The following is a 26,936-nucleotide window of genomic DNA, read 5'->3' on the forward strand; positions in this document are numbered from 1 at the left end:
TCTATGGTTATGTATTTTCAGAGCATGACTGGAGCAGAGGCTCCAGAGACCTGGCTTTAAGCAGTTTTGTGTAGGAATAGATCTAAGTTATGTGCACTTAATATGTGTAAGCCAGGCCACAGTTGTCCACAAAATCAGATTTGTTACCTGGCATGCAACAAGCCAATAATTATACACTCAAGAGAGACATTGATTATTTATTTCTGAGTTGTAAAGCCTGGGCACTTGGTGATATTCCAGAGATCAAACACCCCAACTATCAAAACTTTTTATTATTTATACATTTTAGCAAACAATGGAGTTAGTGTTCATTTCCTACAAGTTACAGAGTTCTCTTATTAGTCAATATTCATTAGCTAATGATTCTCTCGCTTCTCATGTTAATTAGTCCGCATGCTCAAACTCTTCTTTTGGGTCTGGGGATTTCTTGGGTCTACAATCACCGTCTACCCGGAATTACTTTTTACCCACCCAGGGCTGATTTAGCTCATTTGGCTTTTAAAGTTGTTTGCTTATCTCGGGTGTTCTGCCAACTGTCCTTGAGGCCCGCCGGTAAATTCTGCATCCTCTGTGTCCACTACCGTCCCTCTCTGTTTCACGGATGAATTCTCCCTTCTTGTTGATTGGATTTCAATGTATGCAAAGATCAAAGACCATCCCTTCTTAAGAAAAGTTTACATGTTTCACATTTTGCAACACCTTCAAGCCGGTCCCTGCGGGAGAAACGGCTCAGCCCTGGGGCCCCAGCGTCTCTCCCAGCGGGATAACACAGGCTATCCTCTGGGATATTTGGCTGGGTGAATGGCAGAGTGCCCCGGAGCCTCTCCCAGCGGGGTAACACAGGCTATCCTGTGGGATATGCGGCTGGGTAAGGGGCAGAGTGGCCCGGAGCTTCTCCCAGCGGGGTAACACAGGCTACCCTGTAGGATACCCGGCTGGGTGAATGGCAGAGTGGCCCGGAGCCTCTCCCAGCGGGGTAACACAGGCCAGCCATCCTGTGGGATACCCGGCGGGGAAAGCGGCGGACTCCCCTCACAGCTGCCCCGCCCCAGGCGGACCCGCCGTGGTCACGGCGCATGCGCGCGGGCCGAGGAGGTGGGGCAGCGGCGGCGCGCGGTGGCGGCGGGAGCGGGCGAGGAGCCGGTGAGAGGAGCCGGGACGGGTGGGTGGGAAGGACGGAGGGTAATGAGCGGAAGGGGTAGACCGGCTGCTGCTCCGCTTTCTCGGCAGGAATCGGTGCGAGAGCGAAAGCTGCCGCGGGCTGAGCCGCCCCCTAGGCCGGGAGCACCCTCAGCCTCACACACGCGTGGCGGAAGGAGCCCTTAAGCCGCGCTCGATGGAGGCCGGGGGTCGTCGTTCCCCCTCAGCCAAGGCACGCCCGTGCCGCCCAGGGGGCTTGTAGGGCTTGAGAGGGCGCAGACCCGTGCTAATCTCTTAAGTTCAGTCATTTTTGTGTGTCATTTTTTATGCTAGAGTGTGGAGAGGCTGCCAGCTGTAGGTATTTTGGGACCAGTGAGTTGAGAGAAGTCCTAGTAAATAATGAAGTCCCGCCATGAAGTTTAACTTGTGCTCTGAACAGCTTTACTCGGTCTCAGTTGAAAAGTGATTTTGGCACCTTCCTGGTCTGGCTGGACTCACACGTGCAACTTTCCCTGGGCTGGAACATCCTGAATTCAAGCTTTGGCTGATACTTACCTTTGTGTTATCATTGCCATTTAATCTAAATGAATTGTTTTGTAAACACGTTGCTCTAGGCGTCCTTTCTCTTGTGAGCTCGTGAATGGGCTTGGAGATTAAGACACCTACGGATACCCAGTAGAGATGCAGGTTTCCATCCTGAAATGAAAAGGTGGAAATGGGCTGAGATGTGTGAAATGTTTGGCGAAAGTTGCCATTTGCTGGAGTGTGTGAGAAGCAAGCGGGGCTGGCAGACACGGAACAATCAGCAGGAGATTTGTGCTTCCCCAGGGAAGTTTGCCTGGGAGTGGCCTTGGAAAGCTGCAGTGCTTTATGGCTTTAGATGCATTTGGGACACAGTCAAGCCCTGTTCTCCTGTAACCAGTGGAGCAAAAGGGCTGTCTTTTTTTTTTTTTTTTTTTTTTTTCCCTTAAATTTACACAAGTTTTTCAGCCTTTTCTAGAACTTTTCCCCCGCTTTTTTGTCCTTGCTTTTAGAGGCTTCTGTCATAATTTTTTTCTTTTCGTTCTTGAAATACCTAGCTAACTTTTTAGATAGCAGCCTTAATCAAGCTATTTGGTTTTTTTGTGGCTTCATTCCATTGAATAGATACGGTGGAGAGATGCACAGACCCATTCAAAGCTGGTAAAATAGACCAAGGCTCATTGTGTGATTCTGTGTATAGGAAATAGTTTGCCTGATACATATGATTGTAGGGTTTGGTTTTTTTTTTTTTGCCCCTGACAGCAGCATTACTTTGATTTCCAATATTTAATATGTGATTGACTTATAAATAAACTTATTTTTCAAGTTACTGCAGACTTAGTTTCTTGATATCTAACTGTAGCCCTTGTTAAGTGTGATGTGATTACTTTCAAACAGGTGTAATACAAGTACTGAATTACTTATGTCATCAGTGATATCCTTTTTTTTCTCATTAATTCCACTTAATTTTTCTGTTGATTCTACAATCCCAGCTTTTATCTTAGAAGACACTGAAGGCAAAGTGTAGAAACAAAAGAAAAAATATTTTCTCAAATCTATTTATGGAAATACTGACCAGAGATTGGTCCCAAAAGGAACTCTATTTTAAGGTATTTCCATAAATACATTAATATTTATAAACCTCCTTGTACCCCAGTAGCTCTCCTGTTAGTGCAATGCACTACTGCATTTTTCTTTCAGAACACTTTTCCCTTTACCTTGCTATTCCTGATTTCCTTCTGCTAGCCTGGTATTTTTTCCACTGCTGTTGTACTTATAACCAGCATAATGTATTTGTCTGTAAATACTCACATTTAAAACAGTTGGGAGTGCTTTGTTTATTATCTTTGTCTTGATAACATACAGATAATCCTGTCAGTTGATATCTTTATTGCCCTAATGAAATTTCCAAACTTTGTTTTTGATTGTCATGTTGTGTTTGACAAAGTCAGAATCCAGCTGTTGGGGTCATTTCAGTTCTCTCTGCATGTTGTCTGCATCACAACAGGTAAAAGTACCATCTTTCCAGCAGTTTTAGAAATGCAAAGAGTATCTTTGAGGTGTTTTTCTATATTCTGTCACTAAAATCCAGCCTTCCCAGTGTTACAGCAATCAAGACCTTTGTTTTTCCTTATCTAGTCCTTGTCTAAAAGGTAGATTGGCATTACTGTTAGTTTTATGTAACTGGTTTGGACTCCTACTATTTTTAAGGAGTATTTCCAGTCTTTACTATCAATTGGATTTTCCTCATATGCCTGTGCTCCTTTCAAGATGAGGTTGGCATTCCTGTAAGCAGCCAGAGATCTAGTACTTTGTCATCCTTATCTTTCCTTCTGTTCTACCTCTTTCCTGTTGTTTGTAAATCCTTGTTTATTGACTGATCAGGGAGTGGTGATCTGTGAATAATCTACTTTACTCATTTTTATTCTCTTGCTAGTTTTAAATGTATATAAAACCAGAATTGAATGTGTAATTCCTCAGTTAACTAAACTAGGATAATTCTTGTATTGATTTGCTCATATCCTGTGTATCTTTCAATTTTGATTTGCTTTTTTGGGTTTTGTCTGGTGTGGAAATGTCTGTATAATGCCTTACATAATTAAGTGCAATTTTACCAAAGTCAAATTTTAAGTCTGTCATAGTTACACCCTTATTTTGAGCTGGAATGTCTGTTTAGGTTTTCTGTCAAATCCCGTTTCTTTTCCTTTTATATGTATGGAAGCAAATAATAACAAAAACTTTTTCTTTTGCAGATCACTTTTTGTCTCTGCACCTCAGAAGGGACGTGCATGTGTGGGTGACCAACTACAGGGACATCAAAATGCCCAATCTGGAGCATCCAGCGTACCCAGCAGCTGACCTGCTTCACTTGGAGGGTTTGGTGCCCTGCCGAGAGTCCCAGGTGTCCACGTTGCTGTCCATATTTGGAGAGGTAGTGCTCTTGTGTTCTGTGTCTGAGTAGAGCAAAGGCCTTCTGCTGTCTCAGGAGGGAAAACAGAAATTTCATGGTGTTTTTGGGATGTCACTGTGAGCATGCTTTGGTTGCCTCTTTGTTGAAGTTTTGGTTTTTGTTACCATCTTTAACATTAGTGTTTGGCACTAGGTTCTGGTATGTTGGAAGGTTGAAAGATGTCTTGCAGCTGGAAGGACCTAAACAAACTTAGAGCTATTTGTGTCTTTGCCTCTGAGTTCTGATTTTGCTAGAACTCTATTCTGTCTTTGCCAGTTCGTACTAGGGAGCAAGCCTCTTCCTCCTAGACCTAAAGTTCTGGGATAATTTTTTTCAGTGTCAGTGTAGAAATTCTGTTTGGTTTTGAGCTGTTAATCTAATCTGAGTGTCTGAATTCTAAGTACACTAAATTGTTCTGATTCTTAGTAGTTTTGAGGCTGGTTGTAAGAGTTAGAAACCACTGGCCTGTTAAATGATTCTGTTACTGCTTCACAAAAGCTGTGGTAAAAAGTTATGGGGATTTTTATCTGCAAGCTTATAAGCAGTTTGCTTGCTTACATTCAGTAACTAACTGGAAATTAGTTTCTGTTTTCTGTCTTTAATTATGGATACTAATAATAGTAACATCAAATTACAGTCTTTAAGTTTTATGTATGTTACAAGCATAGTGGCAACAACTCTTCTTAAAAATAGATACTTCAATTCTTGATCAATGTACAGATACTCAAACCTGCATGTCTTGCACAAGAGTGTTTAATCTTAGATAAATAGACTATTATTTTTCATAAAAAGTTTCAGGGTTTTTTGTATTAATTTTTAAGTCAATATACTTACATTCTTAGAAATTAAACAAAAACCTGTGTTTTTCATTTTCACCTGTGTAAAAACCTGTTCAGAATGGCGAAAAAGAATAATTCCATTATTTCCCTGCATCTTAAGAAAACTACATGAAATTAACAGCATCAGGACCATTACATAAATAGATACATCAAATATTACCTTGTGAAAGAAGAGCAAGCTTTACCATCTCCTCCTTCACACCATTTAATTATTTTCTGTTTGGTTCTAATGAAAAGAAAGGCAGTTTGTAGTGTTTGCAGGAGCTAGGGCAATGTATGGCTTGCAACTTGTTCTTGCCAAGGTTTTGTTTCAGTCAGTTGACTAATTTGAATTAAAAGCCCACTGTGTGTGTGTTTTTGTTGTTTGTTTGAGCAGTTTCATTGGCAGTTAGGTGATACTTGATTCTTGCAACTTACCCCCCAGCATTTCAGCAAAGATGTAACATAAAACTTGATCTTGCTGATTCTATAATAATTGCTGCATTTTGTATTTAATGCTTCAATTAGGAGATAACTTTTCTTTCAGGGGGAAAGTTCATTGTTAAATCTTTTATCTGGTGAATGAAAAGAAGAATTGAAACAACAACTTTTTTTTTTTTCCCCTTAGCGTCAGCAGTTTAGTTTTCCATCCATCTTTATCTATGGACACACATCTAGTGGAAAAACTTATGTGATGAAAACTCTTCTAACTACCTTGCAGGTAAGAATGGTCATGGAGGATATTGAATTTACAGTTTATAACCATGGTTCCTCAAAATAGCCTCTACTTTCTCCAAATGGTTGGTTTCCTCAACCATTTCTGCCTTCCTGATTCTTCTCCTCCACTTACTGTGTCATGAGTGCATCACTCTGCTCACTAGGCCACTTAAGATAAAATGAAATTGTGCATACTGAGACATAATATAAATCATAATAACTTTTAAAATAAAGTTTTAAAAAGACAAAAAAGGAGGCAAATATTGTTCACCTTTTCTTCATGACTTAGCTTGAAGTAGCTCCATTGACTCCTTGTTTTAATTTATCCAAAACATGTTTTAAAGTCCTCCTAAGTTCAAGGGTGTCATTACAGAAATTTCCATCTAGATCTGTTAATATCTCTGTCAGTCATGAAATTCAGGTATTTAAATCCAATGACAGGTGCTCACTTATGCCTAAATCAGTAATTTCTACTTGTGTGTTTCTATAGCTCTGATACCTTCACATGACTGTGTTCACAGGGGTCTGAGGATGAGGGAAGAGACGAGGATCTGACTCCATGTTCAGAAGGATTGATTTATTATTTTATAATATATATTATATTAAAACTATACTAAAAGAATAGAAGAAAGGATTTCATCAGAAAGCTAGCTAAGAATAGAAAAGGAAAGAATGATAACAAGGGCTTGTGTTTCAGAGAGAGTCCAAGCCAGCTGACTGTGATTGGCCATTAATTAGAAACAACCACACGAGACCAATCACAGTCTTGGATTGGTTGCATTCCACAGCAGCAGATAATCATTGTTTACATTTTGTTCCTGAGGCCTCTCAGCTTCTCAGGAGAAAAAATCCTAAGGAAAGGATTTTTCATAAAATGTGTCTGTGACACTTTCAGCTTGTCCAGAGTGAGCTTATCACTTTATCTGCAGGTTTTATGCAGAAACCCCCTTGATAAACAATTCTGCAGTGGGAGAGCAGTAGAAGGCAGGGGTTTATGATCCTCTTGCATGCAGTAGCCTTCACAGAGCTCACAGCACTGAGCTGCCCTCTTGCACCATATGCAAAGGTGTGGCCAGGCCCTGGGAAGTGGCTGGTTTGAGCAGCTCTCTCTGCAGAACTTCTTGTGCCACATGTGGGTGTCTCCTGTGTACTGTGGTGGTGTGAATCACATCTGAGGCACCCAGCTTTCCTTCTGCTATGGAGGTGCAGCACTTTGAATAGCTGCTTTTTGGTGATGTAGCCCTTTCCTTTTAATGGTGTTCAAAATCGTGGGAAAGCTTTTTATTACATGCTGTGTGAGTGGATTGCTAGCATGTACCCACACTTCCCCACAGCTGCTGAATCATATTGTATTTTCAGTAGGAAGACTGGAATGAAGTGCTTGGATTTTTTTTTATTACAGACAACCACATTCCTGCATCCCAGTGACTAATGTTTTCCAGAGGTTTTAACGTTCAGTGTGAAAAAGAGCATCTGCCTTACCAGAGATTATGGAGTTGTGCAGATAATTTTCTAGCAACCCTATTTTTAAGACATAGCTTATCTTTTTTTGCCTTAGGTATGTTTGACCATTGGTATTTTATGGGTTATAGTGCCTTCTATTTAAAGACAAATGACTGTAGATTTTTCAATATTACTAAAGTTATACATATAATATATCTCATACTCTGTTTTTTTCAATACTGTTTGCTTGGAAAGATCTGGTTTTCTGAAAATGTTCTTCACAATCATGCTGATGACATGAGTTTGATACAGAAGCTTACACTTTATCATTTGTATGCATTGAATGCCAAAAATATTCACAGTAGTTCTGGAGAGATTACATCCTTTGAGATGTCTGTGTTTTCTAGACACTGTAATTCATAATAAACCATTTTATGATACTGTAATGTCTCACAGTTGTCTAAATTTCTTTGATCTAAATGCTATTTGGTTTTCTTTTTGTGTATTGGTCACAATTTTTCAGCATAGTTAAAGGATACATTGTGCTTCAGTGTTTAAACATAGTTAGAAGGTATACTTCCATTTGAAGATTCATCAGCTCTCTCTTCAGTTTGTGATACATAATATTTTGACAAGGTGCATAATTTATCTTTTTTTTAACAAGTTATTTTGGTACTTGCTTGCACTATATTCTGTTGGCAGAGTATGGTTTCTTTGGTTCTCTCATATGGAAGAGAAAACTCTTTCTGGAGTATTTACACTGCAAAAGCCAAACACAGTTGTATAATTTTTCTTGTTCTCTTCAGCTTCCTCATGTGTTTGTGAACTGTGTGGAATACTTTACATCACGACTTCTGCTAGAAGAAATTCTCACCCAGCTGCAGAGCTGTCCATCTGGCACAGAGCAGACCTCTCCTGTGCATTGTGACACTTTGAGTGACTTTGTTCGTCTCTTTAAACAAGCTCTGGCCACTCAGGAGCTTCAAGATCAAACAGTATACATTGTAAGTAATTTCATTTTCATGTCCAGTCCCAGTCCTGCTAAGAGGGTGTGAGTGATGGCTGTTGATAATTTGTATGTGAAATGTGTGCCTTGTAGAGCAGTTTGCACAACATTTCTCAGTAGACCTCTTTCAGAACCTGTTGACAGATTTTTTTTCTGTGGGTGTACAGGCTTTAGGTGAGGTTCTGTACTCCTCCTGGTTTTAGATTTTTTCCTACACACAAACTCTATAGCATGACTAATAATGAACATAAATTATACCACACATTTAAATTGGGGATGTAATAGTGTTACAAAGTCTTTAAATATAGAGAGCTTATATTTTTTTATTATTAGTAACTCATACTTATCTGTTTCCTTGTGAAAATAGCATCACAAATGAGAAAGCAGAGGTGGAGAATAGGCCAGAAGGGAACATGGAGAGTGCAAATGACGAGGCTTGGTTTGCTAGAATAGAACTTAATGATAATATTAAGAAACTAAAATGCATAACTTCCTCTGTAAAAATGCTTTTGAGATCTTATATCTTCAGCTACACTTGTGGCCCTCAGAGACAGGACATATAGTTTTAAAATTATGATGGAAAAAAAAAAAGACTGCAGTGAAACAATTGGTAATATGCTCAAGTGGAATGAATAGCAGATTGCAGGAAAAATAATTAGAATTTAGGTTGCAGGAATGATTGAATCAGTGTAATACTAGAACACTAGAATTTGGTTTAGGTCTTCAGGGTTTTTTACTGTGATAATCTTAACTACATAAAGGAGTCAAAATTTGCAGACTGTAACAGCATTTTTTGTGCTGAGAGATGAACATGGAAACAAATTTCAGTCATACAAGAGGTCTGATGGAAGGACAATATGAAAGCTGTAGCAATAGTGATGTGTAAATGTATGTGATGTGTAAATATATATATATATATATATATATATATATATATATATATATATATATATATATATATAGTGTGAACCTGCAGAATATTCAGGCCAAAATTTTAGGCCAGAAGTAGGAATTAAGGTTTTTTTAAAGAGTTGAAATTGATTATTTAAGAAAACAAGAACATGGGTAAGATTGATTGCTGTAAGAAACATGCAGTGTGATTACCCAGGGTCATTAAGCTGTCAATGTGCCCATACTGCTTTGGGGTGTTTCTGCAGTCAAACAAGAAGTTCATAATTATACTGAACATTCTTCATTCTGTTTCACAGGCTATAGTTAAATATGTTTTATTCCCATTTAAAAATACTTTGCCATTGAGTTAAATAACTTCATATCATGTTCAGTGGAAACAGCACTATCTCATTGTTTCCTCTAGGTCACAAGGTTAATAAATTTGACATACTTCTTAGAAATGGCATGAAGAAAATAATGTACCAATGCTTAAAACAGATGAAAAGTTATAAATAGAAGTAGTTTAGCTTACTGTCACAAAAGTGATACTGACATTCTTCAGCAATTCCATAAAAACAAAATTTATCTCTCTAATAGCATTCAGTGTATTTCACATAATACTTCTGGCAGTAAAGTCTTTCTTTCAGATTAGTATTTGGATTAAAAACTATTTTACATCAGTAAAGAATTCTTCAGGTATTTTATGAAAATTGGCATCACATGGAAAATTAGAAAGTTCTTGAACAATGGTTGTAGAAAGTAAAGCATTAAAATAACTACAAAGGTTCAATTGTCATGAAAATAGTTGTTGCCTCATAAGAATTAAGTATTAAATTAGTATTTCAGTTACAGACTGTGTGGGAACAGACAGCAATGGGAGAAATCAATTCGTGTTTATTAACCTGTGTCATCTGGATTTATTATAGAGTGGTTTAAATTGAGACTGATGGAATAGCAGCATGCTGGTAACATAAACTGGCAATGCTGACTTATTCCATTTCATTTCAGTAGTAAATAATGTAATATTTCTGCTCAATTAACTCAGAGTAACTCAAGATACATGTTTACTTTCAAGCAAAGGATTCTAAATGTTTCTCTTAACCCAAGCATAGATGCTGAATGCTTGTGATTACTTCTGAAAAATGAATTTATTCATTTTAACTACCTGAAAAATTGGAGTAGAATAACTTGTTGTCATTTATACATTTACAATATATAGCACTTTACAGAAGTATCAAGCTACTTTTTTATGTAAGTGAGCAGCCAGTTTTAGAAAGTATAGGCTTTTTTAAAAAATTGAAGAGTGGCAAGTCTGTATGGACACCAAAGAATAAGGCATAGATTTATAGACCTGGGGGAAGGCTGTTTCTATGAACCACTTGACATTTTCCACAAGCCAGGGTCAAGCTTTGTGTTTGGTAGCTCCATGTCACTGGGTGCAATAAGCAGTATTTTATTAGTAAAAACACATAGCCAGTCTTTGGTCTGCAGTGTAAAGCAGTCTTCATTCCTCAAGTCACTTGGAGCTGCAGCTCTCTCCACAGAGAGCAGTAGCACAACTTTCCCAAGCATTTTCCTGGGGAAGACTGCAAAGATCAGAGAAAAGAATGAGAAACAATTCTTATCTTCACTTGCTGCAGCTGTTGTTGTGCACATGTGGAATGTGTTATGGAGATTTGTTTACCAAAGGGTGATTTCTTAATTGGCCTCTGGTGATGGTGTTTGGATTCATTGACCAATCTGGTCTGCCTGTATGGAACTGTCTGTAAGAGTGATGAGTTTCTTAATAAGTATAGTATGATATAGAAGAATAAAGCAATTGATCAGCCCTCTAGAATCATGGAGTCAATGCTAATTATTACCTGCCTGGGGGCCTGCAGCAACAGTCACTTATTACATGAACCAAATGCAGATAGCAATATAAAATCCTATATTGTAGTGCTTAATAAATTCACAAAGTATGAGATATTGATGCAGAGATAGTTCCTTCAGATTTGTGTGGTGGGATTCTGAAATAATATTTTCAGAAAATGTTTGGTTGTTCACATAAAGTTCTTTTCCTTATTGTGGGCAACAGAAATGATAGATGTTGTAAGATTTTGATGGAGAGAAGATATGTAAAGGGATAGAAAATATAGTTTTCTACAGACCTATAGTTTATATCTCAAGAGCAATAATTCTAAAGAAGTAATGAGCTTCAGAATTTTTTATACTGCAAGTAGTAAATAAGCCACAAAAGAAATGTATTTCTATTCTTTTTTTTCATTTCTGTCAAGATTTTAGGTATGCTAGAAATACACTTTTTTTTTTTACTGAAGTGTAACTATGGATGTCTCCATGCTTCTGTTTTAATTCTTCAGACTCTAAAATGTTACTTGCTTAAGATATTTCTTGTTTAAGCTGTACATATGCTACATCTGTTACTGCTGTGTGAATTTTGCATACAATAAATCCTGTAAATTCCTAGGCTGCAAATGATGGCAAGAAAAGTTTCTCTCAAAATTCTGAATACCAGCTCTTATTTGTTTCTGAAAAATCATACAATGGTAGGAAAAGTCAACTCTCCTGGAGTAAGCATGTAGTTACAGTGCCTAATGTACTACATGAAAATTTGAAACCTAAGAAGAATTTTGGGAAAAAATGGAGGTTTCAGTGGTTGTTAATGATATCATGACTTTGTTGTGATATTCCTAACTGGACTTAAATAATAATTCTTTCTGCCATAAGGCATGAGAATGTTGCTTGTCTAGGGATTGTATGCTTTTTTTAGAGGCAGAGCTGCTTGGGCTTCCTGGAAGCACATTTGAAGCAGTAATCTCTCCAGTTCAGTTTCCAGCAGCTAAGAATTAATTTTAAATCCATGTGAGAGTGGGAGTTGAATTTGTCTATATAATATCATTGTTTTGTTAAAAGGTTCTGGATAGAGCAGAACAGCTGAGGGAAATGGAAGCAAACATCCTGCCAGCATTTCTTAGGCTTCAAGAGTTGGTGAGTGTCTGGAAAGAAATTATTGTATGTTATTATTGTATGTTATTATTGTATGTGTCCTGCCTGTTGAAAGTAACTGAACATGTGGTACCTGTACATCCAGGCTCACAGATCAAGATGAATGATTCTTTAGATGAGAAAAGTTGAAAAATTAAGCCTCACTCCCCAAAACAGTGGTCAAAAATAGAAACCAAACTAGAATTTAAACATTGGGAGATTTTTATTAGACCCTTTTTTTTTTTTCTTTAGTTGTGGTTAATGGTATCCTATCTACAATGTCTGATGTGTAGAATCTTTGGAGGCTCCTGTCAGATATATAGCTGTCTTTTCTAGGTTATTTGTCTTTTTAAAAATGAGATTTTCAGGAGACTACCAGCTGTTTAATTTGGCTGAAGCTGCACAGCTCAGCAGCTGTGAATGTGCTTTGACTTGCTAGAGAGTTTTCTCACACTTCTCCTGGAATTGTGCCTCAGTAAGTTTCTGATTGGAGTAAACCACAGTGTGCTTTCCTTTCTTGCTTCTGAGGCATCAAAGCTTTTGCCTTGAAATAAGCAAAAATGGTACATTCCCTGAAAAGAAACTGAAGACAAAACTGTAAGTTGCTGGTACTTTGAAATATATGAACATGTAAATAGCTGAAATTCTGCTTGTTATCTCAAAGCTTTTGTGTGGTGCTCTTAATCTTCTGGTCACATTGATTTCTCTACTGAATGAAGACTGATTCACAGCTGTGTTCTTAATCCTCACAGCTGGTGCATTTTCTGTCTCTTTTTGTCTGTTCTGCCCATGTTCTGGACTAGGCTGCTCCTGAAGCAGAAACAACCTGTTCTGCAGGGAAGGGAGGAAAACTTGGGTCTATAATTGCTGTTCAGGGACCAAAACCCCATAGACTAAGATTTATATATGCCAGAGGAACACTCCCAGATTCAAAACTAACCTCCAAACAAGTTTGTCTTGAATGCTGATATTCAGTTGCTAAAATTCTGGATTCTGGACTGAAGCTTTCTAAAACAGTTGTGCAACCAGTGTTGCAGAGCAATGTTGTAGGAGCAAAACTCTTGCATGTCTTTGTTTCCTGGAGTAAAAGGAGACCAGGAACACCTCTAGTAGTAGTGAAGGATATCATGGGACTGGCAGGTCACTGCTGAAGAATAGGTCATGGATGCTTGATTTCTCTGAGAACTGTGGGGACAAGTATTGAAGTTCTTCATACTGGATGATCAGTCAGGAAGTGAGCTGAATGTATCTTAGCACTTCTGTCAGCTGAAACATTAGGAGTTCTGGGAGAGGAAATCAGCTGAAAGAAATGCAGAAAGATAGTTGTTGAAAGTGAAGAAAATATTTATGTTCCATAAAAATGAAGAAGAAACGGTAAAGAATAAGGGTGGGTGCCACTTCACCAAGATGTGGAAAAGTAAGTAAAAAATATTTTCACTGCATTTCAGGGAAACAGCATTTAAATGTCTTTCAAGTCATTCACAGTCAATTCAATCAGGTCCCTTCCTTTTGTTTTGTGGAGGTGCCTTAATAGTTTTCAAATGTCTTTCTTGAATAACCATATTTAAAAGCATCTTTTGTTAGGCAGAATTTTTAGTATGGTTGCAAAAACCTTGCAAAGGGGTAAAATGACACATTATCTTCACAGGTAGTTTTAGCTTCATATTTAGTAGCTAATATTTTGAAGGGTTACCAAAATAAAACAATATCATTTTTAATATGAAGCATTTTGTTACCTATTGATCAAAACATCCAATCTGAAGCAGGCATTTTCTCAATAAAAACTTAGTTACAAAGATATATTACTATGAACAGCTCCATTGTTGTTAACTAGTAAAACAGTTGGGAGAGTAAACAGGTAATATTACATTTTTCGTTTGGGATGTCTGTGTGTTTGTCTTTAAAGACCAGATTGCCTTTATTCTAAAGTACAAGATATCTTGGTTCCAGAGGCACTGAGTTTTCTTTTTACTTTTTAACTTTTTCTCTTTGCTCTGAAGATCTGTGTTTAATTACTAAAGTAAAATGTTATCTTAATTTTGGGGTGGAATCTACTTGGTATTGTGCATCACCCCAGAAAGCTTACATGTCAGTGAAATGGCAGGGGTTGGAGAGAAATATCATATAATTATAAAGATTTGCAAATGTATGATCTGCTTGATTAGGCCAGCTGAAGCTTTAATGCAAATTACTAGTATAGAAATAAACTGTACATTTAATGATTTTGTGAAACAGAAAAGTCACAATAATAATTTTTTGATTGATGCTCTAACATGCACTGGATTTTTGTTATTTCTCTTCCTGTTGCTCTCTCATTTGGTTTTTCTTTCCCTGTGTAGACTGACAGAAATGTGACAGTGATTCTGCTCAGTGAAATAGTGTGGGAACTCTTCCGTCCAAACATTGGCTGCTTTGAGCCCTTCACCATGTATTTTCCAGACTACAGCATAGGTAAATCTAATTTTCTAATCTGCTTTTCAGGGATTGTATAACACTCTGTCAAAGGACATTCAAAAATTTTTTCCAGGTTTATCAGTGCCTTTTACAGAACCCAGAATATGTAATAGCTACTGGAATATACAAGTCTGTATTCACACAACCTGTAAAGATTTTGTCTTTTTCCACTTTCCAGAACATCTCGGAGTTCTGTTTTGATTGCATTACATTTGCTGGTTCTTCAAATCAGTGTAGCTTTTGGTGGATTTTGTTGGGGTATTTTTAGTGATGGTTATTGTTTGTTTTTCCACAAATGTGGTCCATTTATTAAGTTGGCTTGAAAACAGCAAAATTTATTTTTGTTTAAACAGGACATCTGCAGAAGATCTTGTCTCAGAATCATCCCCCAGAATATTCTGCAGATTTCTATGCTGCATATATCAATATTTTGCTTGGTGTCTTCTACATGGTCTGTAGGGACCTGAAGGAACTTCGGCATCTGGTGAGATGAGCTTCTTTAGAGTTGCTGTTTTGTTTTGTGATGCCTTTTGCCAAATGAAAGTCTAGATTTATTGTTGAATATGGACAAAGGGAAAATTAGAGATTATAGAATGGTTTGGGTTGGAAGGGATCTTAAAGGTAAAGTTCCAACTCCCCTGCCATGGACAGGGACACCTTCTACTTGACCAGGTTGATCAAAGCCTCATCCAGCCTGGCCTTCAAAACTTCCAGGGCTGAGGCATCCACAGCTTCTCTGGCAGCCTGTTTCAGTGTCTCACCACCTTCATAGTAAAAAAGTCTTTCTTATATCTGGTGTAAATTTGCCCTCCTGAGAATGTGTTAGCTTAAAATGTAGTTGCCTTTAAAATCCATAACAAAGGTTGTAATTGTTTTGTGGCTGTAAAGGGCTTCCAGCGTTGTGTAGTTTTCTGGTAATAAATTGAAAGGATTTGGAAAAAGGCGTTCTAACCACATAATGTAATAATAAACAAACTTAACAGAAGATAATTAAGTTGCTTGATGGTGACCTTTGTATAAACTTATTAACAATTACAAACATTATCTTAATCCAATTATTTAATTACCCGTACAAGGAAATTTTACAAGTTTGATGTTATCAGTGAAGAAATCAGTTCTCCAGAGATGATCTGAATGTTCTGTGTGTGTTTCCCTCAGGAACATAGTGCTAAATTTCAGCTGAATTTACCTGTTGATATAAAAACCATACAGGTTTTATATGTAAATGAGATTGCTGGAGACAGAAATAGAAACCAGGGTCACAGTTCTTGCAGACATGTACTTGAGTGGCTCTGCTTATGAGAATTTCATTAGGTTTAGATGCACTATTTGATTGTGCAACACTATGAAAATACTTATGTGATTGGACCCTAAATTCTTTGTGGTTGACAAGTCTCTTCCATAGGAGATAGTGACAGACACATACAACTGAATGCAGGCTTCTGAACTCCTTAGTGTCAAATACAGACTCTAAATGTGTATGCTGTTATGATGTGTGATTATACATTCTGGAATTTTATTAGATTTATATATGGAAGTTACACTTTGAGTTTTGTATATTGGCACAGCAATTTATTAAAGTGCAGTAGGACAGAAAGAGAATGAAATTTGAGGTTTGGTATTTTACAAAATTCTGTTTGGTATTGATTTGAACATTTTAGAAGAAAGTCTAGATTATAGCGTTCTCAAAAATCTCTTAATCTTACTTTAGGCAAAAGGAGTTAATTTGCATATGCAATATGCTAGCATGTTTTTAAATAAATAATTTTTGAATAAATAAATAATTTCTGCTCGTGTTTAAGTGTGCTGAACTTCTCCTGGAATGGAAAGTTTTATCTGAAAGTGAAGGGAGTAAGAAAAGTTCATTAAAACATTTTTATTGCATTTATAATGATAAATTATTATGTTAGTTAAAAAAAATGCAACCTTTGAGTATGATAAACAGAGCTTGCTGAGCTCAAAGCCATGTAACCTGTGATAGATTACTTCTGCTTGTATTTTATGGTACAGAAATTAGGCCATTTGTGATAGTATAATGTTTGTAAGCAAGTGGCATAATTATTGACTTTGAAGGATTTGTTGACTTTGCATAGGAGTTAATTACCCTGCTAGTTATACTCTGTAGCTGGATCAGATAGACTGTACTTTAATGTGTTCCATTTCTGCTTTCTGTAGGCAGCGCTCAATTTTGCTAAATACTGTGAGCCAGTGGTCAGAGGGGAAGGTAAGGCTGTGTCTTTAATTTGAGAGGTGTGTGAGAGAGCAGGTGCTGTTCAGTGGGTTTTGGTGAAGTCTTTGCTCTGATCCTTGTGCTGTGGTGGCACAGTGGTGTCTCAGGTCACAACAGCAGTGCTCACTCCAGTTGCACCCAGTCATTAGCACTTGTTGCAGAAGCAGTACATGGTATTTGGTGGTGGTGTTTTAGGAAACAAAGGTGGAAATACCCTGAAAATTTTCCTGCTTCCTGTTAATCCTTCTCCTCACTCAACCACCAGGACTTTGACAAAGTAATGGGATAAGTTATTTCTTTGTCAAGGCTAAGAGAAGAAAGAAACCAAGAGGAGAGGTTTTGTCAAACTGATAATCTTGAGATTATCTCCGAACAGTCACAGAGAAACAGCCTTGTGTGGCAGCATGTGCTTGCTGGATGGATGGTGATGGTGCATCATCCTAAAGCAGCCTGTCAGAGTCAGGGTGTTAGACTGTGTTATGCCTGTGACTGTTCAGGTGTCAGGGATAAGTTGGATGTTGTATGAGTTAAATGTTTAACAGAGTTGATTCTGGCTTGCTGCAGCAAACGAACGCGACACTCGCAAACTCTGGAAAAATATTGAACCTCATTTGAAGAAGGCAATGCAGACTGTTTATCTCCGGGAAATATCCAGGTAATTTGGAGGGCACAGGCTTGTTTGCTTCGTTGGAGTTGCTGTTTTTAACTACCTTCCTCTCACTGTGTTTCATGGCTAGTGTTTCTTTTTTGCTAGAGGTAATCTTTTTTCTTTAATGTGCATTTCTTTCTTGCCATACACTGTTAGAAATAGCATTTCTCAAGAGGAGATTTAAACAAAGTGGTATTTGTAGCATATTCAATAAGTAAAGCAGTGGCAGCAGGTTTTGTTCTCCTTTACAGTGAGGCTGGATCCATTTTCTGTAATGTATGAAACTACCAAGCCTGGGAATCCATCACCAGACTATACAGGCACAGTTTAAAACACTGCTGTGTGTGTTAGCTCACCAGATACTCACTGTACCAAGGATGTGTGCAAGCCTCAAAATTCTTGAGACATTACAGATTTTGTCTATCTTTGTTTCTTAGCTTTGTTTGATAGAGCCAGGTTTGTTTGCTGACTGTGCTTTCTGATCCCTTGTTTTCTTTTCCAAGGGCAATTTTTTTCTTACATGCAATTGCCATTTTTGACAGCATTAAAATCTGGTTTCCTATTAATGGCTATTGTTGTTGGTATTGTTTTAGATTCCTTGTTTATTTTGTAAGCTGCCAGGCTGCTAGAAAAAAGCATGGTGGTATTCATTCACAGTGGTAATAATTGGCTTAGGTTTAATGCTCTCTCCACCTTTAAGATGAGTGATTCTGGTGTTACACTATGTGAAGAGAGATCATTCAGTATTGCTTGGTTTCCTTATCTTGATAAAAACATACTGATTTTGTTCCTTTCAATGTCATTGAGGCTATAGAATATTCTGGTCACCACCTGAATGTGTAGTAGAAGTCTTTGCTAAAATTCTAGAGATGTGATCATTCCTTCAAACAGAGAATTGATTTTGCTTTTTTCAAGCTAGACTTCACTGTAGCATGCAGCATTTTACTGTTTGGCTCAAATATTTATTTATATTCAATATTGATCTTCATTACACAGTCTACTCGGGATCTTCCTGACTTTTTATATTGTGTAATTTCCTACTCTAATTAGGTTATAATAAAAGATTATGATACAAAATAGCTTGTGAATTGTTTCCAAATAAGTAATTTCCCTCTACAGTGTTCTTTGATTATAAATTTGAGCTTGACTTGATTTTTATTAGAGATTCTAGCTTTCTGTCTAACAGTTCTAGGATTTAAGTAAGTACTTGAGGAATTAAAATCACTATATGAGTTTTTCTGGCCACAGAACTGTGATTACTCTGTTTTTTTCTTGGCCATGTAATTTATAGTGCTAGAACTTTGCTATCAGCTTTTGTGCTACCTGAACTGAAAGGAAAATTAACCTTTTTCAGCCTGTAAAATAGACATTGGATAAAACCTTAACTCACTGATGAGTTGTTTTGTCATTCACTGTAATTTAAGTATAACCTGACCTCCCATTGCACTGTTTTTGTAAGTTTTATGGCTTATGGCTGATGAACTCTGTTCATGAGGAACTTTAAAAAACAAGCCAAAACAGTTTCTTCAACAAACCTATCTTTTTGTAATCCCCTTGTGGTGTACAAAATGATCTAAAATATGAAATTGCTAGCAATGTCATTCCTTAAGGGAAGTTTTAAAGTGAATTTTTTTGCTATTGTTTAGGAAAACACCAAACTACTTGGGGGCATTTTTCACTGACAGAATAATCCATCTTGATGACTTCCATTGACTTCAAAATTACATTATGAAGTAATTATAGTGTTCTTCTCACAAACATAAAGAGCTAAACAGATTAAAAAGAATCAAAACGATCAGTGTTTTTACTTTTTATGCAATTCTGCATTATTCTTGAAACTTGGAATGCTGTGGATGTTTGCATACTTATTGTAGTTGGATGGGAGGAAATAGGTATTTTACAATTAGATCCCTTATGCCTTAATCTAATATTATTTTTTGCCTTTTTTAAATCAAATACATAGTCTGTAGATTATTAAAATTTACGTGTGAGACAGTGAGACCATGTATTTTAAATTATTCTTTCACTAACTGTATCCTAGCCAGTGTCACAAAATTAGAATATACCAAGCAAGTAGCTTTCTCTAAAAGTCTGTCAAATAATACATCTTTATGTCCTTGCATTATCTGTCTTTCAGCTCACAGTGGGAGCGTTTGCAGCATGATGATGGAGAGCCTGGGCAATTGAAAGGTATCAAACACAGTAACTGTGTATGGGTGTGTAATGTGAAATGTGCTTTTTGGTTCCACTGGTCATTGCCACCTGAGAACATGTGAATGAAAACACACAGACAAAGCTACCTGTAAGTGTATTCACTTACAATTCAGGGTAATCATTGTTTTTTGAGAAGGTGTTCTACAAAGGAATATTTTTTCCCTATTATATATATTGGGAGTAACCTTTCCTAATATCTTTTGCAAGTAAAGGCAGTCTTCTTTACATCAGTATTTCTTATGTCAGAATGGGTGAGGACTGGCCTGAACACCCTGCTGGTCAAATGTCTGTGTGCCAACTGGCAGAATCGTCCAAGTGGGGAGAAGAAAATGTTGTACCTGGTGTATTGCACTAAATTAGCACATTCCTAAACAAAACTCCTGTCCTGGTCCAGATTTGTTGCAAAGAGAAATGTCAGAAGTGCAAGTGTTCTTTCTGTATGTTCTTTCCTTGGACAAGTGGAGCTTTGTTGGTTTTATACTTTAGGCAGGCTGGAAAGTTGACTCTTAATATATTTGTCAGCCTTCATTTAAAATTTAGGAAGGAATACTGAAATATTTTCCTGCTGATGTCAGTTGGTCATGGTCTTTTGACCAGTTTGTATTTAGGGAACATTTTTGATATTATTTGTCATGATGATTCCTTGAGATATATGCAATCATCAGACTGTTTCCTACGTTTGGTTTATGATTGGTGAATTTTCAGCATTTTTGACCAAAGGAGTTTGATTCAAAGTGTCCTTATTAAACTCTCTCCCAGATGATTGTGAAATATTTTGCACCTGACAACCCCATGAAGGGAGACCTCATTTTAAATGCATTTTCATAAGTGTATGTAGTAGGCAAAAATTTCATGTTGTTAAAACAGCGTTTGATAGCAACATGCGTAAGAATTTGTTCTAATAAATAAAATTCTAACTCTGATAAAGGTGTAGATGATCAAATAGTTCAGTATGTGCTGCAATATTGGCTTACCAGAAGAATGGAGAAAAACCAGATGTTTTTGTGTTAAACTAAATTGTCTGTCTGCAAGAGTTTATTTGGTGTTGCATGTTATAAATAGCTTGCAGTACAAGAGAATCTCTTAATTATAAGTGAAACTAAAACTGCTGTTCTTTTATGCTTACGTGAGAGGAAATCATTACTAGCAGACATTTGGGAAGCTTTTCCCTATACTGTGGGCCCTGAATCATGACTTTTAAACATGTTTAATTCTTTAGTCTTTATTTGCTGATATTTATGGATTAAAGCATAAGGATACAGGTGCTTCACAGAACAAGAAACTGTTGAAGTAAAGACTGTAAGCAGAGGGCACAGGAGAGACCCTTTAATGGTTTCTGTAATTAGCCAGCTGATGAAGGGTGGTTTGATGATCCTATTCTTATGCATAAACATGTAAAACAAGAGCAGTGGACTGTAAGGATAAAAATTGCAAGCTAAAAGTACTTGGAGTTCTCCTCAAAAAGAGAGGAAGCAGATATTCACTAGACTGTAGTTTTTGTGGATTTTAATATCTGTGTTTAATCTTAATTAAGTATACATGTATCCAAGGAGGCAGAGTCAACTGGTTGAAGTTTAAAATGTTTTAAACATTGTCTATAGGAAATAGAACAGTGGCTAAAAATCGTTGGTCACAGATGAACTATTTATTGGAAGTGCAACACTGCTGCTTTCTTCACCATGCCAGCCTTGTTCCTGGACAAGCTGTTTGGTGGTCTAGAAGATTCTAAAGGTTGAAAAGAATTGCGGTTGTATTTAAATGTATCCCTTCATCTGCCGTGTTTGCCAGGAAAATTGCCTTAAATGAAAGTAGCCTGGAATTATTTCTATCTTTTTTCAGGAAGATTTATGAATCCCTGATGCTTCAAGTACAGTTGCTGAGAGCCTGAAAAGGTTGCAGAATGTTAGCTTTGTTTAGTTTTGTGCCATGCTCCTTGGCCCTTCCCTGAGTTTGCATCTGTTATAATGGGGCTGAGAAATGCTTATTTAGTTATGGCACTAGAGCAGGAGAGAAGGAAAAGAAAATGAATGCAGGGATGTTTAATTTGAAGTTTGTGGATGTTCAGGCTGGGGTTTGGTTAACTCATGAACTGTTTGTTTTATAGGACTTTCTGCACATACCCATGTGGAACTTCCTTATTACTCCAAATTTCTTCTAATAGCTGCTTACCTTGCCTCCTACAATCCTGTTAGGACAGATAAGAGATTCTTTCTTAAGGTAACAACATTCATGTCTTAGTACTGTTAACTGGATTCCTGCATACTGAACTTCATGGTTTAAAACACTTCAGCTATTTGTTTTGAGCTCTGTTTCTGTGTGCACTTTATTTGATTTGATGAGCAGCTTTGCTGTAGAACATATACTGTGATTGGTAATGATCACTGAGTGATTTAAATGCCTAATAAATCCAAATTCTTCATGTCAAATTATGCATAAAGCTGTTATAGTATGAGCACTGTGCTTTGCTTTTCTAAGTTGATACGGCTTTGTTTTGACAAGATTTTAGTGGAGTGACCACAATGTTCTTAGTTATAAGCTACACTTAAATTTCCAGAGTAAGGTACAAACCAAAACTGCCTTGGCCTTTAATGAGATAAAATGACTTAGAGCACTGTTAGGTTTTTTATAGAGTTCTAAGTTTTTTGGAACAGAAACATACAAGCAGTTGCTTTTGCAGGAGGTGTGGTGACATTAGCTGGTATCTGTTGTGTTGAAATGGTGGTAATGCATGTTTTAGGATGAGTGTGTTAATTGTTACTACCAGCTTCTGGGCTAAACATAATTTTCTGTTAGTTTTTGTCATGTACATGTTGATGGGGTTTTTTTTCTTCTTTTTTTCCTGTGAGCTGAGTTGTGGTCATAGTGCAGACAGGTGTTGTGGTGCCATTGGTTGTTGTTGTATGTCTCTTCCTGACCCAGGCTCTTCAAGCTCCTCAAGCGTGCCTCATTGCATCATTTTGAGTTATTGGACAAAATGTAGTTGGGAAGACAGGTATCAGAAAAGTGATCAGGCAGTTGGGCTTTCTGTGATTTTACCAACTATTACAGTATGTATTGATATATGCATGTGTGTATAAATATATGGCATTCATGATGGATGGATGTAAGCAATTTAAGAAAACGAGGGCAAGACAAATTTGTAAAAATATTTCTCCCTCTTCAAAAGAAAAATCATAGATAGACATTTTCAGAAGTTCCTGTAGTTTATAGTGATGAAATGTTAATATATTTTCAGTTTAAACTCTGGTATGATCTTACTGAAAGCTGTAGGTGTTTCACCCTTCTATTGAGTCCTTTCCTGAGTGAAGGGTTACTTGTAGTAAGTGTGGATAGGCAAATTTTCTTCTTAATGGGCAAGCCTTGTTCTTTGCACTTGGCTGGAGCATTTTCTTTGTTAGAGATGTTTTTGCTGAAGAAATGTTTCTACACAGAAACAGGAGAGCATGCAAGAGGCAAGTCTGTAGAGCATGTACCAAAAAGTGCCACATCTTCCTTGTGTTCTCTGAACAACCTTTTAAACTTAGGTTTGTTCCTTTCTCCTTTGTAGTATCTCTGCATGAGTTTCCACTCTTGCACATGAACAGTATTAAAGTTTTGTACAATAAACATGAATTTCTAAGGTTTTTGAAGCAGGGGTCAGGAAGGTATTTCTATCAGTGCTATCAGGTATTTTTTTCCAAGAACTGTGAAGCAGGTGTCACCATTTTTCCCGCATGTCATACGCATCAGTTAGCCCTTCATCAGGTCTAAAATTGAACTACAGAAATAGCTGGATCTCAAAGCCCAACAAAACCAACACTTTTGAGGGGGTTTTAAGCTTAGTATTTTTATGACTGATGTGAACAGTGGAAATAGAATATGATTTTTATCAGGTTTGTAGTGAGATTCAGAATAGGTGACAGAAAAGTAAATCTTCTGGAGTGATTTAACGAAGGACTAAAAGAAGCAAAAGGAATGCAAACAAAAGGATGGTCATTGAGTTGCTCATCTGCACTACACTACAGATGCTAGGCTATACTACAGCTAAAATAAAATCACAGTTTGGGGCAGCCTGGAGTGCTAACAGCCCAACAGAGTGGGGAAGTGATAGTTGGCACCACTGCTTTGGTTGTGTGAAAATTCAAGAGCTTTGCAGTAGATGGAGAGAAAAATACAAAGCTGATTTGGAAGTCTTTAAAACAAGAAAGAAATCAGAGTATGTATATAGGAAGTCTTTATAGAAAACAGCATTAAAAGCTAATTGAAAATTAGTTCTGAATTACATGGTATTTTGTGCTTGAACAGGAATAGGATACCATATATACCATGTGGAGATCCCAGCATAACCTGTAAAATGCATGAAAGCAGTTTGTTGTGGTTCATCCAAAGCATTCTGTGTAACCTGAGGCCTGATCACTCTCCTCTCTAAAAGGTCATGGTTAGCACTGCAGTCATTTTTTCAAAGGCATGATAAAATGATTGCTTTGCTGTCTCTAATTGTGTTTGATATGTATTAGCTGAATTAGCTATTTTTTTAAATCAGACAAATCATGTGAATTGAACCTAAGCCCTGTTTACTGTTTAGCTCTGCAGAAGTCAGTCAAGAAAAGCCACGTTTACAAGGATAATTTTGACATGGCTGAATATTGAGGGCCACAAATACTTAGTACAAGATTTTAAATATTTAAATGAAAAAATAATTCCTTTATTTGAGGTTTTTTCCCTGATTCACTGAGCATGACTATAAGGTATATTAATAAGGTATACTTCTCAGGGCTGTGGAAGAAGGAAAAACTCATCAGGTGATATTTTGAGAAATAGCACTTAACTACATTTAACAATTATTACACCTCTTCACTCATTTTACATCACTTACACCTCATCCTTCATGTCTCTCTTGGATTTTTTGTTTCTTTTTTTTTAACCCATTCATTTGTAACATTGTTTACTGCACTTCTGCCCTTGCCCTCACATTTTTAGTTGATATCCAAGAGCACATGGCTATTTTCTTTCAACAGTCCTTCCTTTTTAAAGACAATTTTTAAAATGTGCAGCCTTAAATTACATTGCATTTCTTCAACACCCACCCCTATCCCTCACCTTCCCCTGTTCCTTCATTTTGTCATTTAGCTCAAGAACCTTGAACTACCTTTGTATTGTATTGATTAAATTCCTGGTTGTCATTCTGCCAACTTTTGTAGCATCCAAATTCTCAAATAGGGTCAATAAAAGGTGAAAATTCTGGTGGATTTTATACATGGATACACTTTTAAATCATGATAGTCATCATCTGTCTTTTTTATTAGATGATTGAGGATATGAGGAAGATGGTAGCATGAAGTCATATTACAAAGCAATTTTTCCTACCTCATCAGTTCCTGAGTAAATTTAAAAAAAAAAAAAACAAACTTATGCATTTCAACAGAAAATTTTAGCATGTTGGGTTTTGGTTTTGCACCACTTGGGACAGGGTGAAGCAGAAGCTAGGCAAGTGTAATTTTAGGGCTTATAGTAAGAATGATTGGTAGTGACATCAAAGGCAAATACTGAAGTGGAGTAAAGAAGTAGCCCTAGAGTAACATGCTATCATTTGTGGTGCATACATTCATTAATGACTATTTTAATTACCTTTGCTCTTGTCTGTTGTTTGCAGCATCATGGGAAAATTAGAAAGACCAACTTCATGAAGAAGCATGAGAAGGTAAGTATTTTATCCTGCTAAGCTGAGCTTGGCAGAAAGTGTTTTCTTTCCACTGTACTTTTGGGTTTGTATTACATTTTGTGTTATTGATTACTATAGAAACATCAGAACTGCAGAAATAACAATTTTTGGTGCACTTGTTTTGCTACAAATTTCTGTGAGATCCAGACATTTTATTAAAACTGTAACATAAAATTTTCTCCTATAGCCATATTTTTGTGTACAACAAAGTGTATTTAATAAAGCTAATTAAAGGACATCATAAATGGAGTTGCCAAGTATCACCATTTCTCTCAAAAATAGTTTAATATTCTTTAAAGAATTTTTATTCAAAGATTTCTATAATGAGGGGAATTGAAATATAGGGATAAACAATTACAGATGTAGTGTTATAAATACTCATTTGTTTCAGTTGGTGTGACAGTTTATGTCAATGTACCTTTGCCCAGAGAAGCCTGTCTAAAGACTGATTTACAGATCAGATTCACCTAACTCTAGTGGGTGCCTGCATCTAAAACAGTTTATAGCCCATGCAGAGTCAGTCAGTGCAGTCATAGGAGTGAAGGGTGTGATTTGGCTCAAGCAGGTTCTGTGTTCAGGCAGATGAATTGCACCACAAACTCTATTGATTAGATTTCTACTGGCTATACTTGGAACTGCAGAAACTGGTTTGGCTGTCTGTACCTGCTTGGCAGGAAGCTGACATTAGATGAAATAAATCCTTCCTTAAAAGTTTAGGAATAGCAAGAATAAAAATCTATTTTGTGATTCATAACTGTGTCAGTCCAGAGGCTGTGGGGTTTTTTTTACTAGAAATAAATGAATCTTGTGAATGAGGGGAAGAAACTGACTTACCATTCTATTAATTGCCCTGTTGCTGATAAAAGCAGAATTTGCTCAGTTTCTTTGGAATCTGGAACGATGCTTTTCCAGTGACAAGTGACAGATCTTCCTGGTGAATCTATTTTTGGCTGTGTGTTTCCATGATTTTTAACACTGCTTGCTTTGTTAGTCAAGAGGTAGCTTTGGGGACACCTCCTGGATTTCAAAAGTTAAAACATGTATTGGAAATAACATTTGATTTAGCTGAAGAAATGAGTGGTTGTGTTTTACTCATGGCTAATGCCACAGAGGTGCTGGTGGTATGCTTGAGATGTTCTTTCCCAGAAGCATTTTGAAACAAACTTTCCCTTGAAAATCCTGTTTAATCTTGTCTGCTCTGCTAGTAAGAATAAATCAATGTACTCTACAAAAAACGCAACTGGACGTCAAAGTAGAGAAAATTAAACACAAACTTAAAATAAAACAAGTATTTCCCTTGTAAGAACTTTTGGAAGTGTGGGTCATAAATCTCTGTAGTCCTTACTATACTGCCTGAGTTGGAATACTGCCCAGTTCTGCCTTATAAACTGCACACCTCCTTTTTGCAGAATTGGTTATTTTGAAAATGCTTAGCATTGAACAATCAGGACTTTGTGTTTCTTTGAATTCAAGAGAATGCAGTGCTACTACTTACAATAATCCATAATGCCTAAAATGGCCATCAGTGTCAGCTGAGGTGTGAGGTGTGCAGATGCACAAGAGCTCTGTAGATGTGAGGTTGAGCAAATCTTCTGTGTTCTGATGACACAGTTGCCTTGGGCTCAGCCATCTGAACTCTTTGTTTTAACCAGCTGAACCTGTGGGAGGTATGTGCACTGTGAGTGTTACTCAGCACTCTTTGCCTTGCCTCTGGAAT

General features: G+C 37.1%; 1 protein-coding gene across 2 annotated transcripts in view; it reads left to right on the forward strand.

Annotated features, from left to right (window-relative positions):
- Window positions 1-1,019: 1,019 nt before the first annotated feature.
- The window catches only part of ORC5 (origin recognition complex subunit 5), a 65,439-nt gene continuing 39,522 nt past the window's right edge, over window positions 1,020-26,936 (forward strand). Inside the window, exons 1-12 of one of the 2 annotated variants that reach the window (XM_077179116.1) lie at window positions 1,020-1,143; window positions 3,915-4,093; window positions 5,558-5,650; window positions 7,896-8,093; window positions 11,900-11,974; window positions 14,311-14,422; window positions 14,779-14,909; window positions 16,601-16,649; window positions 17,220-17,310; window positions 19,442-19,494; window positions 21,623-21,735; window positions 25,151-25,198. In XM_077179116.1, coding sequence (XP_077035231.1) covers window positions 1,077-1,143; window positions 3,915-4,093; window positions 5,558-5,650; window positions 7,896-8,093; window positions 11,900-11,974; window positions 14,311-14,422; window positions 14,779-14,909; window positions 16,601-16,649; window positions 17,220-17,310; window positions 19,442-19,494; window positions 21,623-21,735; window positions 25,151-25,198 — 1,209 coding nt within the window. In that variant the 5' untranslated portion in view covers window positions 1,020-1,076. The remainder of the gene's footprint in view (window positions 1,144-3,914; window positions 4,094-5,557; window positions 5,651-7,895; window positions 8,094-11,899; window positions 11,975-14,310; window positions 14,423-14,778; window positions 14,910-16,600; window positions 16,650-17,219; window positions 17,311-19,441; window positions 19,495-21,622; window positions 21,736-25,150; window positions 25,199-26,936) is intronic. The other variant, XM_054631898.2, reaches the window with a different exon arrangement.

Source organism: Agelaius phoeniceus, chromosome 5, assembly GCF_051311805.1.
Source record: "Agelaius phoeniceus isolate bAgePho1 chromosome 5, bAgePho1.hap1, whole genome shotgun sequence".
Taxonomy (NCBI): Eukaryota; Metazoa; Chordata; class Aves; order Passeriformes; family Icteridae; genus Agelaius; species Agelaius phoeniceus.